The sequence below is a fragment of the Acomys russatus genome, chromosome 7 (genome assembly GCF_903995435.1).
Source record: "Acomys russatus chromosome 7, mAcoRus1.1, whole genome shotgun sequence".
Classification (NCBI taxonomy): domain Eukaryota; kingdom Metazoa; phylum Chordata; class Mammalia; order Rodentia; family Muridae; genus Acomys; species Acomys russatus.
The window spans coordinates 49,344,198-49,362,431 of record NC_067143.1 but is presented as its reverse complement, the minus strand read 5'-3'; the positions used below and the strand labels follow the sequence as shown (position 1 = coordinate 49,362,431).

The 18,234-nt window shown below is 41.3% G+C and overlaps 1 protein-coding gene across 1 annotated transcript in view; it reads right to left on the bottom strand.

The window, feature by feature from the left end:
- The window catches only part of Alg8 (ALG8 alpha-1,3-glucosyltransferase), a 66,535-nt gene that overhangs the window by 24,109 nt on the left and 24,192 nt on the right, over positions 1-18,234 (bottom strand). The window contains 1 exon segment of the mRNA XM_051148966.1: positions 14,946-15,072. Within this exon segment, the coding sequence (XP_051004923.1) occupies positions 14,946-15,072 (127 nt within the window).

The window sequence follows — 18,234 nt, the reverse complement described above, 5'->3', positions numbered from 1 at the left end:
AGCACAGACATTTCCTTATGGGTAAATATTAGGGACCTGTTATCAGACAAACCTAAAATAGAGTTCTTCACGGAGAAAGCTCCCTCTGAGGAAGAAGCTGCTCCATGAGAGCCAGACTGAAAAAGGCGCTAGATGAGATGCTTCCTCCCTCTGAGAGACCACACATGTCATTAAAACAACTTACAGGAAAAAATGCCAATGCTCTCTGCCAGAAACTAATTAAAAAAACAGAGAGGTAACAATAAAAAAATTTCATGTTTTCTTGTAGTCAACAAGGTCACATTAGTTGTGACTGTGCCAAACAAACAAACAAAAACCAGACCGTTAAAAGAAACTGTACAATTACACAAGAACCAACAAGTGGCTCAGAATCTGTTGCTTCCCGATGTTCACCTGCCTAATCCGATTTTAAAGCTAGACAGAGACAAAGAGATTTGGTCTACTGAAGTGGTAGCCTAGACTCAAAAGGTAACTAAACAGAGACCTCTAAAAACCCTAAAGGTAAAAAAAATATTAGACACTGGCGCGGACAAATCGTGTGTTACTGGTAAAGACTGGCCAGCTTCTTGGCCCATTTATCACACTACATCAACTTTGGTAGGATTAGGTTCAGCCTCAAATACGGCCCAAAGTTCAGAAATTCTAAAATGGTCTATTAAAGATAAAACTGAGACTTTTCAACTATATGCCATTCCTTCTCTTCCTTCTTCATTATGGGGAACAGATATATTGAAAAAATAAAAATAAATTAACCACAAATGATATTTAAAACAACACAACATTTTTCATAGGGGCCACTGATAAATTATTACAGATAAAATTTCATAGATAAATAAAAAGCCTGTTTAGATTAATCAGTGGTCCCTAATACAAAAAAGATACAAACATTAAAACAACTTGTTAAAAAACAATTAAGTACAAAACATATAAAAATATCAAATAGTCCACAAAATACTCCTATATTTATTTAAAAAATCAGAGGGATAAAGATTTTTACAAGATTTAATAGCTGTAAATAAGACTACACATGATATGGGGGTCCTTCAACTTGGCCTCCCTTCTCCTATAACTATCTTAAAGGCTGTTATATTAATTATTGTTATAGATCTAAAAGATTTTTTTCACTATTAAATTACATCCTAAAGTTTCTCATTGTAATTTAACATACCTCAGTTAACTTTCAAAGACTTTATCAAAGGTATCAATGAAAAGTTTTGCCACAAAAAAATAGTCCCACTCTTTGTCAAAAATTTATAGATCAACACTAAAATCTGTTAAAAGATAAAGATAAAAATACTTTTTTTTTTAAAAAAAAGATTTATTGATTTTTTATACAGTGGTGTGCATGTACACCTCAGGCCAGAAGAGGGCATCAGATCACATTATAGATGGTTGCGAGCCACCATGTGATTGCTGGGAATTGAACTCAGGACCTCTGGAAGAGCAATCGGTGCTTTTAACCTCTGAGCCATCTCTCCAGCCCAAGATAAAAATACTTTTATTTTACATTATATAAATAATATTCTTATGACAAAAACAAAAACAAAAAAAAAACTGACTGAATTAATTCTTAAAGATATGATTAAGTCTTTAAATCAATATAGATTGGTAACAACCCCTAATAAAATACAACATAATAGACCAATTAATTACTTTAAAAAACTATCTATGACAACTTTATTATGTCACAAAAGTTACAACTTAAGATTGATAAATTAAAAACACTTAGTGATTTTCAAATTAAAAGCTCCGTACTAGGCTGGCAAATCTAAACTGATAACATAAACAGACGCCGAACCCTCAACATACAGAACATCCCAGCACTGGCCAATCTGTGATCGTCTGGCCATCTCTCTCCCCTGTCTCTTCATCAATCTCAACCATCTCCTCTCTCAACTGTTAATCTTTGTGCAAGCTTTGCTTTAACCCTCTCTCCAGGAGGTCCCACCTTCAACGTCCTGTCCTGCTTGCCCAGCTAATTGGCTAAACGAGCTTATTGAACAGTGTGTTAAGCACTCAAGACAATTTCTCCATGGCCCCCCCTTTTAGGTCTAATAAAAAAACTCTTTACCTATACATTTATGCCATTACCAATATAACAAGAGAATACACAAGAACCATAAAACAATCATTATGGTTTGTTGTATATTCAGAATGTTTTGCTGTCGTCAAACCCATCGAGACGTGCGAAGAATAAAATTTAAGTAGCGGAGGAAATAGGAAGGTAAAGGTTAGCAGCTCCAAAAAAAAATGACAGAGACACGCTGGCCTTAACAGTTACTATAAATCTAACATGGTGGAGAATCAATCTGCAGAGCCCGTCTGCCCCCAAATATTATCGGAAGGCAATATTGTGAAGCAGGGACATGTAGGACTTTGCCTACCACTGTCTTGGCAGAAGTTTGGCCATCACTAACTCCACCGCATCCAAAAGCTGCCCATATCAGGCAGAATTCTGTTCTGTGGCAGAAAACAAGGAACATTTTTGCCCGATGGTCCGATGTTGGCCACAACACGAAAGCATCTCCACGAAGGAGGTGTCCGGATGCTGCATGATACCTTCTTTGAGGCAGGCTGGGTGGGTAACCAGGAGTCAACCTGTCTCATTTTCAAAGAAATCCTCCTAAAGCATACAAGTTTCCTTAGTGGGTCTGAGGGCGTTGTAGGTCTCGTGGAAGGCCTTTGAAGATCCTTAGCTAAAATATTTACCTTTCTATCATTGAACCTAGAAGTATATTCGTTGTGATAATATTGAATAGTACAGTGAAAAAAACTTATTTTACAATCAATATCTAAATTCGTACTAAATGAATTAAAAATGCCTTATGATAACAATTAAAGGCCTTAATTGAAGATAGATTCATAAATTTACCTTTTGTTCCTACGAATCATTCATATATTTCCCATATTCCTACAGAGAAAAATCACGAGTTCAACCTCGTTTCGCTCTGACAAAACATAATAACACAACCAATTCCCAATGAGATAAACACAAAACCCAGCCCCAAAACTGTATCCCAATCCCCCGTTAAGGGAAATGGGACAGTGGTTCTCTTTTTAAGGCTCTTCGGCTGATTTGGGATGAAATACTATGGCAGGGGCCCAAATAAAACTGGGAAAATGGTTAAACAACCTAGAGATAGCATTGGGTCCAGTTTCTAAGGTTGAGAATTCAGGCTTAATAAAAGTCCTGTGTGGGACAGTCTGAAATGCAGGCCAATGGAATCAGGAGCTTTCTCCAAAGCTACTTGGAGATGTTCTGTTGAGGACAAAGCAGCCGAAGCAGTTGTGGATGGAACATGAGGAATGCAGCATGTCAGCATTTCATCGTGCGGAGGATGAATCCTGTTGGGTCCTATCCAGCATCAGTGTCTGGGTACTTTTGGTTCTGAAAATAAATGATTCTTACAAGTATTATACAGTTCTAAATCTATAAAGCACGAGGGGGGCAGGATAAACAGAACAATTGAGGCATAGGTTTCTGCAATTTGCATTCATGTAAATAGACGACGTAAAGTTAACATCTCCCTTTAACAGCCAGTCTGTTTTATTTGACGTTCTTGCAAAGAGGAAGTAAATATTACCATTACCAAAGAACATAAAATCATTATTTAACTGAAATTAAAACAAGATTGTATAGTTCTAAAGTGTCCTTTTCTAAGCCTTCTGTGGTGCCTGATGTAAGGGCCAGGCTGCTACCTGTCCCGAGAGAATGTATCCCGCTTAGAGACAAGCCGTTGCCTGAGCAAAAGAAGCAGTGAAGCCTTAATTAAACTTATGCATAGCTAGGCATCTTGCACGGGTGGTTACACTTATTGAAGGGGTTTTTGTCTCACCCCTTCTCTCCATTAGGGTGACACTTCCACCTTTAAACTTATATAAACTCTCATTTTAGAATTTAATGCTACCCTAGGCACTTGTACCTGGGTGTTTTCACACTATATAAAACAACCCTCCAATTTGTAGAGTTTATCAATACCCTAGGCTCTTATACCTGGGTTTTCACACTTATATAAAACGCTCATTTTAGAGTTATCCATGTCCCTAAGGCAATCTTGTACCTGGGTTTTTACATTTTTTGCAGTGTTTTTGTCTCACCTCTTCTCTCCATAGGGGGGGACACTTCTACCTTTTAAAACTAAATGTCCCTCTCTCTGGCTCGGTGGAACCTGATGGATAGGCCAGGCTGCTAGCTGTCTCCTGAGAAAATGTACCTAACCCGTTTTAAGACAAGCTGGTTGCCCTGAGCAAAAGAAAAGGCATTAAGGTTACCTTTTAAGTATATAATTTTAGCCTTTAGTTTTGGGGGACCTAACTAGGGACGTGTACTTTGTCACTATAGTCTTCAGTGTCTTTTTGTATCTGGTGTGACTGCCACCTGTCCCCCATGAAAGTAGCTAACATTTAAGAGGTAATGTCAGCTGCCAGAGCAGTGACACCCGTCAGCTCAGCATACAAAGGCGTTTTTCGACAGGGAGGCAAGCAGTTTGATGTTCGCGTCGCCCTGCCCAACCTTGGTCCTTACATAGACCAACAAATATATCTCCTAGCCAATTATCCCATTCCCTTGCATCAGCTCTCCCAATGGAAGCTCCACTTTAAAAGGAGATTAGGCTGGCCTTTTTAGAGCAATGACATTTCCTACATAAGAAACCTAAGATTGATGTGTAGCCATCCTTTAGATTAGTAAGAAATATACTATTGTTAGAACAAAGGAACATAATAATTTTAAGGACAAGTTTGTCAGTTTAAATGCGAGGTTGTCTCTGCGAGTAACTTAATTTATCAGTAGGGGGGGTCATCCCCTGACTTATTGTGGAACCAGGCTGGTCTAGAACTCACAGATATCGGTCTGTCTTAGCTCCATGGTGTTAAGAATAAGGATGTGTGCCACTAACTACCCTGCACAAACATTTCATCTCAATTCCCAGTCAAAATCTACAAAATATCAAGTAATATTCAAAAGTTAACAAAAAATTCTAAGTTCTGGGGCAGGTTGGGCGAATTTTAGGCTTCATAAATGAGGCTCGTCCACCATGCTTTTGAATTAGTTAGTGCTAAGTTGCACAGTGTACTCTTTCCAGAGAGAGAGAGAGCTGAAAAGACACCTTGCAGCTAATAAGTTTCTGATTTCAGCCGTTATCAACACTATGAAAAGGAGTTGTGGTTCCTTCTTCCCTTCTCATTATTGGGAACTTAGCCCGGCACTCCAGCTTTCTCCTCTCTTCTGCCTCTCTCCTGAAGGAACAAAAGCCAAGAAAGGCCAAAAGGATCCAGGAGCCTTCTGGAGAGTTGGAGAGTGAGCGGGAAGAGGAACCATAGCAGTCTATTTTCCCCACCAAACTATAAAAATTATAATCAAGGGTTTGGATACACTAAATAAGTTGGGCACCATTTGTTACAGTAAAATGTGTCCCTTCAGCCAAAGATGGCTAATAACATGAACAGTCTGAAAAGTACTTTAAAAGTGCCACACTTATCGAGCAGAATCAAACTGATACAACATCTACTCGTAAACTAACATAAATGAACTACTCTAAATCAGAACATAATATGAGTCCAAGCACTATAGCCATCGGGTTGTTCCTCTGCCATTCCTCTCCCCTGTCCTCATCAACTCTCAACCATCTTCCTCCTTAACTGTCAATCTTGGCTCTGTCCCTCTCCAGAAGTCCGCCTTCACTTCCGGTCTTTCTGCCCAGCTGATTGGCTAAACAGAACGTTGATTGACAGTTTGTTACAGCCAATTCAAGACATTTCTCCACAACCCAATGCTGGGTTTCTTAGTCTTGATAATCTAAGACTGGTTTCTTAGCTTGGTTAAGCCATGCGTTGTTTCTTTCTTGTCTTTCTCTTTTCTTTCTTCTTTTTTTTTTGAGACAGTTCTCTGTGTAGTCTGGGCTGGCCTTTGTAGACAGGCTGGCCTTGAAATCACAGCGATCCACCTGTCTCGTGCCTCCTGAGTGCTGGGATTAAAGGCAGCGGCCACCATGCCCCCAGCACAACCAATGCTGGTTTCTTGGCCTTGATAACCAAAGCTGGTTTCGTCTTGGCCTGATAACTCAATATGGTTGTCGTAGCTTGAGATACCCAAGAGGATTCTTAAGCTTGATAACCCATGCTGGTTTCTTGGCCTTGATAACCAAATGCGGCTTCTTGGCCTTGATAACTCAATGCTGGTTTTTTTTTGGCCTTGAATAACCCAATGCTGGTCTCTAACTTGATAAACCCATGCTGGTTTTAGTTCTTTGATAACCCATGCTGGTCTTACTCTGCATACCCATCGGGTTCTTAGGCTATAAACCCAATGCTGGTTTTAGTTCTTGATAACACAATGCTGGGTTTTCTTGGCCTTGATAAACCAGTGCTGGTGTTTTCTTAGTTTGAGAACCCAATGCTGGTTTCTTTTCTTTTTTTGCTAGCTGTTTTTTCCCCCCCATATACATTGTGGTATCGGTACAGCATAATACAAACTACATACAGCAGGAGAACCATGTAAATATCATGAGTTATATAAATGTTATACATTCAATAGTGATTTGGGTCACTGTAGTTGTCAAACTTGAAGTAAACATCTTTTCTTATCTTGTTGGTCTAAATTTGAATTAAATTCAGTTCATATCGATCGCTTCTGACTTAAAGTCCTTTATCTTGATCTAAAAGATCTTAACCTCGAACCCAGCTAAACTTGATTGTGAAACTATCTGGTCTCAAACCTCCTCAGAGACTTGAGAAGAATAAAACTTAAATGCCCTGAGTGACCAGTAGTGCAGGATGACAGCTTCCAAAATGAACAAAAAATGACTGAAACACTTATGCCTGAACGTCTAACTGACAGTTGGAGCCTCGCTTCAGACTTCTATCCAATATCTCTACCAGACGTCTGCGTGAGGCAGGACGAATTGAGGTCTTGTTACACCACTGGCTTGGCAGAGTTCTGCCGCTGACTCTGCCTGCATCTAAGATGCCCATTTTTTAGGCAGAATTCTGTTTGGGGCAAGAAATAGGACATTTTGCCCAGCGGATGGTTTGCCACATTCAAAGCCAACACCATAAGGAGCTCTCCGATGGATCATGATCTTCTTTTGAGATTGGCTGGATGTTGTCAGAGTTACTTGTCTTGTTTGTCGAAGAAACTTTAGAATAATAAAAACATTTAAAATGCCATATGTCTGTGGGCTCTGAGGCATTTGAAAGACCTTCTTACTAACTCGTTACCCTCATACATCATAGATTCATATTTAGTCTGTTAGACTTAGGATATATATTCTTATGCTAAAAATCTGACTATTTTTGACATGTCCATGCTTGTGCATAAATATACAAATTTTTATATCAATGACTTAGAAAAAACCTCATTATGAGTAACAATTAGACGAGTTAAGGTGGAGTTCAATCATCTACTCTTGTTCTCTCCTCCTCTATATTTTCTATTGTCCCCCTTTCTTTCAGCTCCTATCTTGTTCTGTCCCCCTCTATATTTCTATGTCCCCTCCCCCTTTCTGTCTTTTCAGCTCTATCTCTTTACCGATGCATAGAAATAAATGAAAAAGAGACATCCTTGAGTTCAGCCTAGTTTCCTCTCTGTGAAAACAATAATAACTTATAAACCCCCTCCCCTCCCAAGAAATATAAGCATTTGTAGACCAAGAAGCAAACAGAAATCTCCCAGACCCCCCTTAGAGGGAAGGGTCATCGTTCGCTTAAGGTTTCTATCAACTGATTGGGGGCAATAATACCTAGAAGGGGCCCCAGAAAAAAGTGGGAAAATGATTAAACATGCAAGGGATTGGCATTTGTGGTCCAGTTGCTAAAGCTGAGAGATTCCAGGCTTATCGGAGTTTGGGAATGCTGGACCAAATGGGACAGAAGCCTTTCTGCAACGCTGCGGGGAAGCTGTCCAATTCTAAGGGTAACATGACAAGACATCCAGGCTGGAGCAAGGAGGATGCAGGATGTCATCGTCCGCACGCTGAGAGGAATGAATCCTGTCAGGTTGGATTCAGCGGTCAGTGTCCAGTCTTTTTGTTCTGAAACATAATTTCTCACAAGCCTATACAGTTTCGAAAGAATTTTGATGAGAGGGTGGGATGTACACAGCATTAAGGCTGATTCTTCTGCTCCTTGTATGGACAGAATAAAGACAATCTGCAAATCTTCCTTCTGCAATACTGAAATGGTCCTAGTAATAAGTCACAGAGAACTGTGGCCAACATGAAGCCTCTCTGGCATTACATTTGTACTCCCCAGTCTCAGAGCTATTCCCATGAGTGGGATTAGCGATATAAGTTACCCTGCTTGTTCGGCATTTGAATCTTTTACATCCTAATTGCAAGGCCCCCTCCCTTACATCTCCCAATCTCATCCCTCCCTGTGCTTTCCCCCCCCTCTCCTAGCATCTGATCTCAGATTGTTTTGTCAGCCTGTAGCACATATAACCTCTTCCTCTGCTGGCCTGGCAGGCCACCCTATACCTCGGCACTCTGTCCAGTGTCCAGCTTCGAGTCGTCCATAACTGTCCCTAACCCGTTGCTGGGTGGAGGTCTCTCAGAGGACGTCTATGTTGGGCTAAAATCCAGATATGAGTATATATATATACCATGCATGTCTTTTTGGGTCTGGGTTAATCTCAATTAGGATGACATTCTAGTTCCATCCACCCTTTTGCCTTCAAAATTCAATATTTCCTTTTTTAAATAGCTGAGTAGTAGTCCACTGTGTAGATATAAGCAGTTTTTTTCCCCCAATTCTTCAGTTGAGGGCATACTTGGTTGTTTCCAGATTCAGGCTATTACAAATAAGGCTGCTATGAACATAGTGGGCAAATGTCCTGTGTTGTATGGTAGAGCAGCTCTTCAGATATGCCCAGGAGTGGTAGATAGCTGGGTTCTGGGATAGAACTATTGCCTGATTTTCTGAGAAAGTGCCATATGAATTAATGCAGAGGGGGTTGTACAAGTTTGTACTCCCACCAGCAGTGGAGGAATGTTCCCCTTTCGCCACATCCGACACCAGAATGTTGGTCATTCGAGTTATTGATCTTTGCTCATTCAGATAGTGTAAGATGGTATCTCAAGGTCGTTTGATTGCATTTCCCTGATGACTAGGGAATTCTGAGCGCTTTTTAAAAGTGCGTTCTCTGCCATTCAATATCCTCTATTGAGAATTCTCTGTTTAGTTCTGTACTCCATTTTTTAAAATTGATTATTTGGTTTGGTAGTGTTTAAATTACTTCGTGAGGTTCTATATATTTTGATATTAGCCTTTGTCAGAGGTAGGGTTTGGTAAAGATATTTTCCCAATCTGTGGTTGTCAAGTTGTTCTTGTTGACAGGACTTTTGCCTTAACAGAAGCTTTTCAGTTTTCATGAGGTCCCATTATTAACTGTGGATCTTAGAGCCTGAGCTGTTGGTGTTCGTTCCAGGGATCTGATGCCCTCGGACACTGTGGGCCATGCACAGACCTGTGCACAAAGCCATAGGAAACGCATAGCATACCACATACACATACACATAAAATAATAGTTACTTCATCAAGCCAGCCGATGGCCAAGATACAAGGTATGCCATCAGTACCCACAAACTAGATTCTAAGGAGACAGAAGCAATATAGTTAACCTGGCCAAGAGAGCTAGGCTCAAAGGATGAATGAATAGAAACCATAATGCTGTGTTTGTTTATGGGTTGTGCTGGGCCAGATTCTACATTGAGCTACATACTCAGCCCATCCAAAAACAGAAAACCAAAACCCTCCAGTGATTAGAACACTTGCCTAAGTGTGGGAGAGACCTTGAGTTCTAGAGCGCCAGTTGGTTTTCAACGGAGCTGTTGCCCAGACTGGCCCTGAATTCCCAGGTCAAAGGCTCAACCTACCTTAGTCGTCTCTAGGCAGCAGGGACTATAGGGTGTACCACCATGCCAGGCTAAGAGGACTAAATATGGTACTAATCCATAAGAATAACAAACCTCAGACAACTCTAAAAGAAGAAGTTGAATTCCACCTACCGTCTTGCAACTGGAGAACCACCAAATATGGCACTTGGTTAAGTCCGTCTAAGCCATACAGTTTATTAGTGTTAAGAAGAAACATGGGTCGTTTGTATTTTAACCTCGTATTTCATCACACATGTCTAAGTAACCTACAAACATTCAAGAAAAAAACCACTTTCAGGCAGGCATAGTGGCACACGCCTTTAATTATTTCAGGAGACAGAGGCAGGCAGATTGCTTGAGTTCTGAGGCCAGCCTCTTCTAGAAAGCTTGTCTAGACAGCCAAGCTACACAGAGAAACCCTGTCCTAGAAAAAACAAAAGCCAGGTGTGGTGGCACACGCCTTAATCCCAGCACTTGGGAGGCAAGGCAGGTGGATTGCGTTGAGTTCGAGGCCAGCCGGGTACAAAGTAGTCCAGGATGGCCAAGGCTACACAGAGAAACCCTGGTCCTCGAAAAACAAAAAAAAAAAAAAAAAAAAAAAAGAAAAAAACAAAGAGAAAAAAAGAAAAAAAAAAAAAAAGACCCACTATCATTAATACAGCAAGTGCTGCTGGAGATTCCACAAAACAAGTGGCAGCCAACACAGACCTCTAATCCATACCTCCACACTGGGAATGAGTTTTTAGGATATAATTTTAATTTTCTCATATGTAAAATTAAAAAAAAAACAAACATCCAAAACCAGGTAGAATTTGTGGAAGTAACAAGAAAAGTGCCTATGTGGTGAATTCTGAAGATAGGTCAAATAAGATCTGTCACACCGCTACGATACTATCATTAGAAGCTAAGAACTAAAAAGGGGATACACTAGGTTCCTCTGTGTTGACCTGAAATAACCGTTGCAATGGAGAGCAGCTTAATCCAGATAAAAAGCTGTGTACTGGAAATGATATCTGGGTGGTGTCAAGGAAGAACGACACTAGATTTCACCATTGAGGTGTGCTATGAATGAGCACAGAACTTGTGGGTGTTTTCTTAATGTGCAAATAAAAATGACAGTTTAACTAGTGCTCAAAATCGATCAGAACAAAGTGTTTTTCTTTTCCCCCAAGACAAGGTTTCTCTGTGTAGCCTTGGCTTCGGGACTCACTTTGTAGACCGGCTGGGCTCCCACCACCTGCCCTGCCTTCTGATATGGGAATAAAGACCAGGACAAAGTATGTTAATACCAAATCCGGTAACTGGGAGGAGCACAGTTTGGGGCGTTAAGTGCCCCAGACCACGCCCCCTTCAAAGCATTCACATTTCATAATCATCCCTACACCCAGAATAACCTGTTAGTGCACGACAGAGTCAGGATAAAGAGCACAAGGAACGGTCTCATTAATAAAAGCCGAAGTTCCACAGCAGCAGCACGGCCAAATGAATTGGGTTTCTCCGTGAGCTCTCCTGCTGCTTCTCTTCCCATTAGATGCACTTGCAGCACCTACAGCACAGCACAGAGACAGGTAACAACGCTGTCAGGACTCACAACACTTCTGCACAGAGCCGTTTCTCACAAACGTCCATGACTCAGGGCCCAATCCCACATCTCTTCTCACATATGCAAGGTCAGAACAAGTGCTCTTTAATAAAACTAAAGCCAATAAATAGTGATAGAAGACCTGTAAGTAGGATTGTTAAAAACAAGAGGGCACAACACTAGTTCAGTCCTTACGAGTGAACAGTGTGGCTAAGGGGTGAGGCTCAGTGTGGTAGGGGCTGGCCTAGCACACAAGGGCCTGCAACAACTGAGCACCAGCAGTGCATGCCTAAAGTCCACTCGGGTGAGTAGAGTAAGAGGATTGAAGTTCAAGTCACATCGGCAACATAGCAAATTTTGAAGCGAACCTCAAGCTACTTAAGACCTTGTCGTAATAAACAAAAAAGGATAGCTGGGTAGGTGGGCCCACACCTGTAATCCCAGCACTCAGGAGCCAGAAGCAGGAAGATGGCTGGGAGTTGGGCCAGCCTGGTCTCAAAGTGAGTCCAGGACAGCCAAGATAAAAAGGAAATTTGTCTCAAAAACGAAACCAAGCCGGGCGGAGGTGGCGCATGCCTTAATCCCAGCAACTCGGGAGGCAGAGGCAGGCGGATCAAGTGTGAGTTCAAGGCCAGCCTGGTCTACAAAGTGAGTCCAGGATGGCCAAAGGCTACACAGAGAAACCCTGTCGCGAAAACCAAAAAAAAAAAAAAAAAAAAAAAAAAAAAAAAAAAAAAAAACCAAACAAATCTAAACAAAAGGAAATAAGGAAGAAAGGGAAGGAGCAAAAAATGCAAGGCACCTAGTGGCAAATGGTACATCTGTGTGAGCGAGGTTCAATCCCCAATGTGTATGCAAGACCCATACCATCACTCAGTTAAACCCGCAGGCTCCAGAACCAGTCCCTTGGGCTACACAGCGAGACCCTGTCCAATTCCTCCTACACAGATGACAAGACGGATGATGATGACGATGACAAAATAAATTTTTATGTAAAGGCCGGGACATGGCTCTGTCGTCAAGTACTTACGTTCACATCCCCAGAACAGTATTTCCAAATTAAAACCCAAAACCAACAGCAACAATAAAACCAAACCAAACCAACAACCAAAATCCCCCAAGCCCCCAAATGTTAGTGCAGTACTTGTAGTTCTAGTGTCAGGGGAGCAGAGTCAGGCGGATCTCTGGGGATTGCCATCCTTTTGTTTTTGAGATAAGGGTCTCTCTCTGGTCTGGAACTTGCCAAGTAGCTGTTCTAGGCCTGGTCCACAAGCACCAGGATCTACTTGTTCCACCTTTTCATAACGGGAATCACAAATGTGTGCCAGGTGCTGCCTTTTCCACATGGTACTTTGTTTCTTTTGTGTATCTGTAGACCATGTGCACACCTAGTTCCTGCAGGTCAGAAGAAGGCATCCAACCCCTAGACAGTTGTGAGCTGCCAAGAGGGTGCCGGAATCAAACCTGTGTCTCTGCAACGAAGAACAAATGTTCTAAACTGCCGAGGCCATCTTTCCAGCATGTGCCACAAGATGAGTTTATTGGAAGACACTCCCTAAGAGCAGACTTGGATGACGCACAACGGAGATATATGTGTGTCATGACCCCTCCAGTGGTGTCGGTGTGACAAATACTACACAGGCTTGAGGCTACCACTCCGGACAAGGGAAGCCTCCTGGACGGGGCTAATGTGTTTCTGCCAGGAGAAATGAATTGTAGTTTTTTTTCCTTATGGTGCTGAAACCTATTCTCTCTCTTAACTCTACGCCACTCCCAAGTCAGGACGTTTCAGGCAGAACATGCTGTGAGACGACCCTAACTTGAGACTGCAGCGAGGGACTATCCAGGCCCCAGAGCATTCTACGTCACCTCCACTTATTAAAGAAAAACATGACTAGGTAATTCATCATTAGTTAATAGTTATATTATGGCGTAACAAAAAAAAACAGGTATATCAAGAGAAAAAAAAAAAACCTGTCTTGCACAACACAGGTGCTGCACATAAGTTTTGGTAGGAAAAAAAAAAAAACCCATTAACCTTGACAAAGGGAACAGCACTTTATCCAAAGCATGTACAAAGCCCAGAAGTTCGGAGCCCAGTAGGCATGGCAAAGGCCCCTTGAAAGGAAAGAGTCGGGAAAAGACTTGTGGCAGCTGGTTCTGTCAAAACAAGAAAGAAACCAATTAAATAGTCATCAGTTTTTTCCCAAATTCTAGAACAGAACAGTGGAACTGCGTGTGGTATAGTGTGTAGCAAGCTCAGCAGCCTGGGTTTCCATCTTTGTTTTTGACTCCAATCAAGTCACAGACTTTCTTTTTTCCTAGCCTTTTCAACTGGCCAGTGAGACACGTAAGAATCAGTGAATATCCATTCATGCTACTAGGAACAACAACAGAATTTACGTGGTGCAGACACACAGAATGTAGTCAATCTAAGTCTGCTGAAGTGCTGGGGAGCAAGGTCTACCACAAAGATGCGGTGTTTCTCAATTAAAAAAAAAAAAAAAGATTTCTTTATTATGTACACAGTATTCTGCCCACATGTGATCCAGCAAGGCCACCAGAACTCATTGTACATGGCTGTGAGCCAACATGTGGTTGCTGGGAACCGAACTCAGGACCTTTGGAAGAACGGACAGTGCTCTTAACCTCTAAGCCATCTCTCCAGCCCGTTTTTCATTCTTAATACAAAGTAAAACTTGTTTTTGGATGCGGAGAGAGAAAAGAAAATATCTGAAGACTTGTCCAGCGTTTGCTGTGTACAAAGGACTCATCTGGGAGGCTAAGGTAGCTGCATTTAAGCAGAGTCCATGATGAGAATTGGCTCTCTCGTGTAAGAGAGTACAGTGCTTCACATACTCCCTACCTTACTGTGACTTACATTATTTTTTAAAAAGTAAAGCAGAGAGTTGGGTATGGTGGTGCACACCTTTAATCCTAGCACTCGTGAGGCAGAGGCAGGCGGTTCACTGTGAGTTCGCGGCCAGCCTGGTCTACAAAGTGAGTGCAGGATGACCAAGATAACATAGAGAAACCCTGTCTCAAAAAACAAAACAAAACAAAACAAAAAAAGTAAAGAGCAGAAATAAAATAAAATGTCTTACCAAGGCTAAGAAAGGGCCCAGCGAAAAGAGAAACCAGGAGAACAATTAGTCCCAGGGAAATAACACGGACAAAGCTGAAGCTAGTCCATCGCACACTGCCATCTGTAGACGAGAAAAGCCAGCATTAGCAGGAGCATGAAGACATGCTCTCCAACAACTCATGAGGTTTCCATACATAGCCCGAATGTTCTGGAAGCTACCATCCTTCCACTTCCGCCTCCCCAGTACTATGATTAGAGGTGCCTGCCACCATGCCCGAGTGTACATTGATCTTTGTGGATGATGACGGGCTTATAGATCAGGACCTGAGAGACACCTGCTGTGCTTCATAACACTGTAAGCTGCAAGGAAGAAAATACGAATTTTGCAACCACTGCTAAGACTTACCTGATTTACTTGCAGTGAAACAGTAAGATCGCAGCAGATAGATACCATAAACTGGTGCTACATAGAGGTAGATGTGCTTGAAATGGAGGAGAACAGCGAAGAGAAACGCCCCTTCCATATGCCTTTTCTAGGAAAAAGAGAGGGGAATGTATCACTTTAAATTCAAGGTAGATGAAATGCAGTATGTAGTACCCTGGAGTGAATCCTGGAACACAAAGTAAACATTAGTAGAAAAGCTAATGAAAGTCAAATAACGCAATGCTGGTTTCTTAGTTTTGATAATCCAATGCTGGTCTCTTGGCCTTGATAACCCAATGCTGGTCTCTTGGCCTTGATAACCCAAAGCTGGCTTCTTGGCCTTGATATCCCAATGCTGGTTTCTTGGCCTTGATATCCCAATGCTGGTTTCTTGGCCTTGATATCCCAATGCTGGTTTCTTGGCCTTGATAACCCAAAGTTGGTTTCTTGGCCTTGATAACCCAATGCTGGTTTCTTGGCCTTGATAACCCAATGTTGGTTTCTTGGCCTTGATAACCCAATGCTGGTTTCTTGGCCTTGATAACCCAATGTTGGTTTCTTGGCCTTGATATCCCAATGCTGGTTTCTTGGCCTTGATAACCCAATATTGGTTTCTTGGCCTTGATAACCCAATGCTGGTTTCTTGGCCTTGATATCCCAATGCTGGTTTCTTGGCCTTGATAACCCAATGATGTTTTCTTGGCCTTGATATCCCAATGCTGGTTTCTTGGCCTTGATAACCCAATGTTGGTTTCTTGGCCTTGATAACCCAATGCTGGTTTCTTGGCCTTGATATCCCAATGCTGGTTTCTTGGCCTTGATAACCCAATGTTGGTTTCTTGGCCTTGATAACCCAATGCTGGTTTCTTGGCCTTGATATCCCAATGCTGGTTTCTTGGCCTTGATATCCCAATGCTGGTTTCTTGGCCTGCCTTGATAACCCAATGTTACAGTAAAATGTATTGGTTTGGCATAAGATGGCTAATAAATGAAACAGAGTCTGAAACATAATTTAAAGCTGCCAGTACTATGCTGGGCAGAATCTAAACTGATAACATAAACAGACTACTCGAAACCTCATAACATACATACATCCCAAGCACTTGCCAATCTGGTGATCGTCTGGCCATCTCTCTCCCCTGTCTTCATCAATCTCAACCATCTTCCTCTCTCAACTGTTAATCTTGGTGCCAATCTTGGCTTTACCCCCTCTCTCCAGGAAGTCCCACCTTCCACTTCCTGTCCTTCTGCCCAGCTAATTGGCTAAACAGAGCTTTATTGACAGTTGTTACAGCCACTCAAGACATTTCTCCACATTTCCCCTTTTTAGTAGTCTAATAAAAAAAACTCTTTTACCTACATTTATAGCATTACACCAATACAATATACATACACAAGAACCATAAAACAATCATTATGTTTGTTATATTCATAATGTTTTGCTGTCTTCAACCCCATCAGAGACTTGCGAAAGAATAAAATTAATTAGCTGAGTAAATAGGAAGTACAGGTTAGCAGCTTCCAAAATGAAAAAATGACAGAGACACTGCTGCCTTAACAGTTACTCAAAACTCTAACATGGTGGAGCATCATCTTCAGCCTTCTGCCCCAATATATCTGACAGGCATATTTGTGAAGCAGGGACTATTGAGGACTTGCCTACCCTGTCTTGGCAGAGTTTGGCCATCAACTCCACCTGCATCCAAGCTTGCCCATTTCAGGCAGAATTCTGTCTGTGGCAGAAAACAAGGACATTTTTGCCCAGTGGCCGATTTGCCACACCTGAAGCCATCTCCACGAGGAGGTTCCCTGATGCTCATTACCTTCTTTGAGGCAGTCTGGGTGTTACCAGGAGTCAACCTGTCTCATTTTCAAAGAATCCTCAAAACAATACAAATTTCCTTAAGTGTCATACTTTGTAGGTCTCTGAAGCCTTTGAAGACCTTATCTAAATATTTACCTTATCTATCTATTGAACCTAGGATATATATTCTTGTGATAATATTGAATAGTACAATTGAAAATAAACTTATTTTACATCAATATCTAATATTCTATACAAATGAATTAAAAATAGCCTTATGAATAACAATTAAGGCCTTAAGTTGAAGAGTAGATTCAATAATTTACCTTTTGTTCTATCATTCCTATATATTTCCATATTCTCAGAGAAAAATCCGAGTTCAACCTCGTTTTCTCTCTGAACAAAACCAGTAATAACACAACCAATTCCCAATGAAGATAAACACCCATAGCCCAAAACTTTACCCAATCCCCCTTTAAGGGAAATGGGACAGTGTTCTCTTTTTAAGGCTTCTTCAGGCTGATTTGGGATGAATAATACCTATGCAGGGGCCCAAATAAAACTGGGAAAATGGTTAAACAACCTAGAGATAGCATTTGTGGTCCAGTTTCTAAATGTTGAGAAATTCAGGCTTAATAAAAGTCCTGTGTGGGACAGTCTGAAATGCAGGACCAATTGGAATCAGGAGCTTTCTCCAAAGCTATCTTGGGAGATGTTCTGTTCTGATGACAACAGCAGCCGAAGCAGTTGTGGATGGAACATGAGGAATGCAGCATGTCAGCATTTCATCGTGCTGGAGGATGAATCCTGTTGGGTCTGATCCAGCATCAGTGTCTGGTACTTTTGTTCTGAAAATAAATGATTTCTTACAAGTATTATACAGTTCTAAATCTATAAATGCACGAGGTGTGCAGGATACACAGAACAATTGAGGCTGTTTCTGCAATTTGCATTCATGTAAATATAGACTGACTTAAGTTAACAGTCTCCCTTTCAACCAGGTCTGTTTTATTTTGACTTCTTTCAAAGAGGAAGTATAATATTACCATTACCAAAGAACATAAAATCATTATTTAACTGAAATTAAAACAAGATTGTATAGTTCTAAATGTCCTTTTCTAAGCTCTGTGGTGCCTGATGTATGGCCAGGCTGCTACCTGTCTCCCGAGAGAATGTATCCCGCTTTAGAGACAAGCCGGTTGCCCTGAGCAAAAGAAGAGGCATTAAGCCTTAATTAAACTTATGCATAGCCTAGGCATCTTGCACCTGGGTTTTTACACTTATTGAAGGTGTTTTTGTCTCACCCCTTCTCTCCATTAGGGATGGACACTTCCACCTTTTAAACTTTATATAAACTCTCATTTTAGAATTTATGCATACCCTAGGCATCTTGTACCTGGGTTTTCACACTTATATAAACTCCCATTTTAGAGTTTATCCATACCCTAGGCATCTTATACCTGGGTT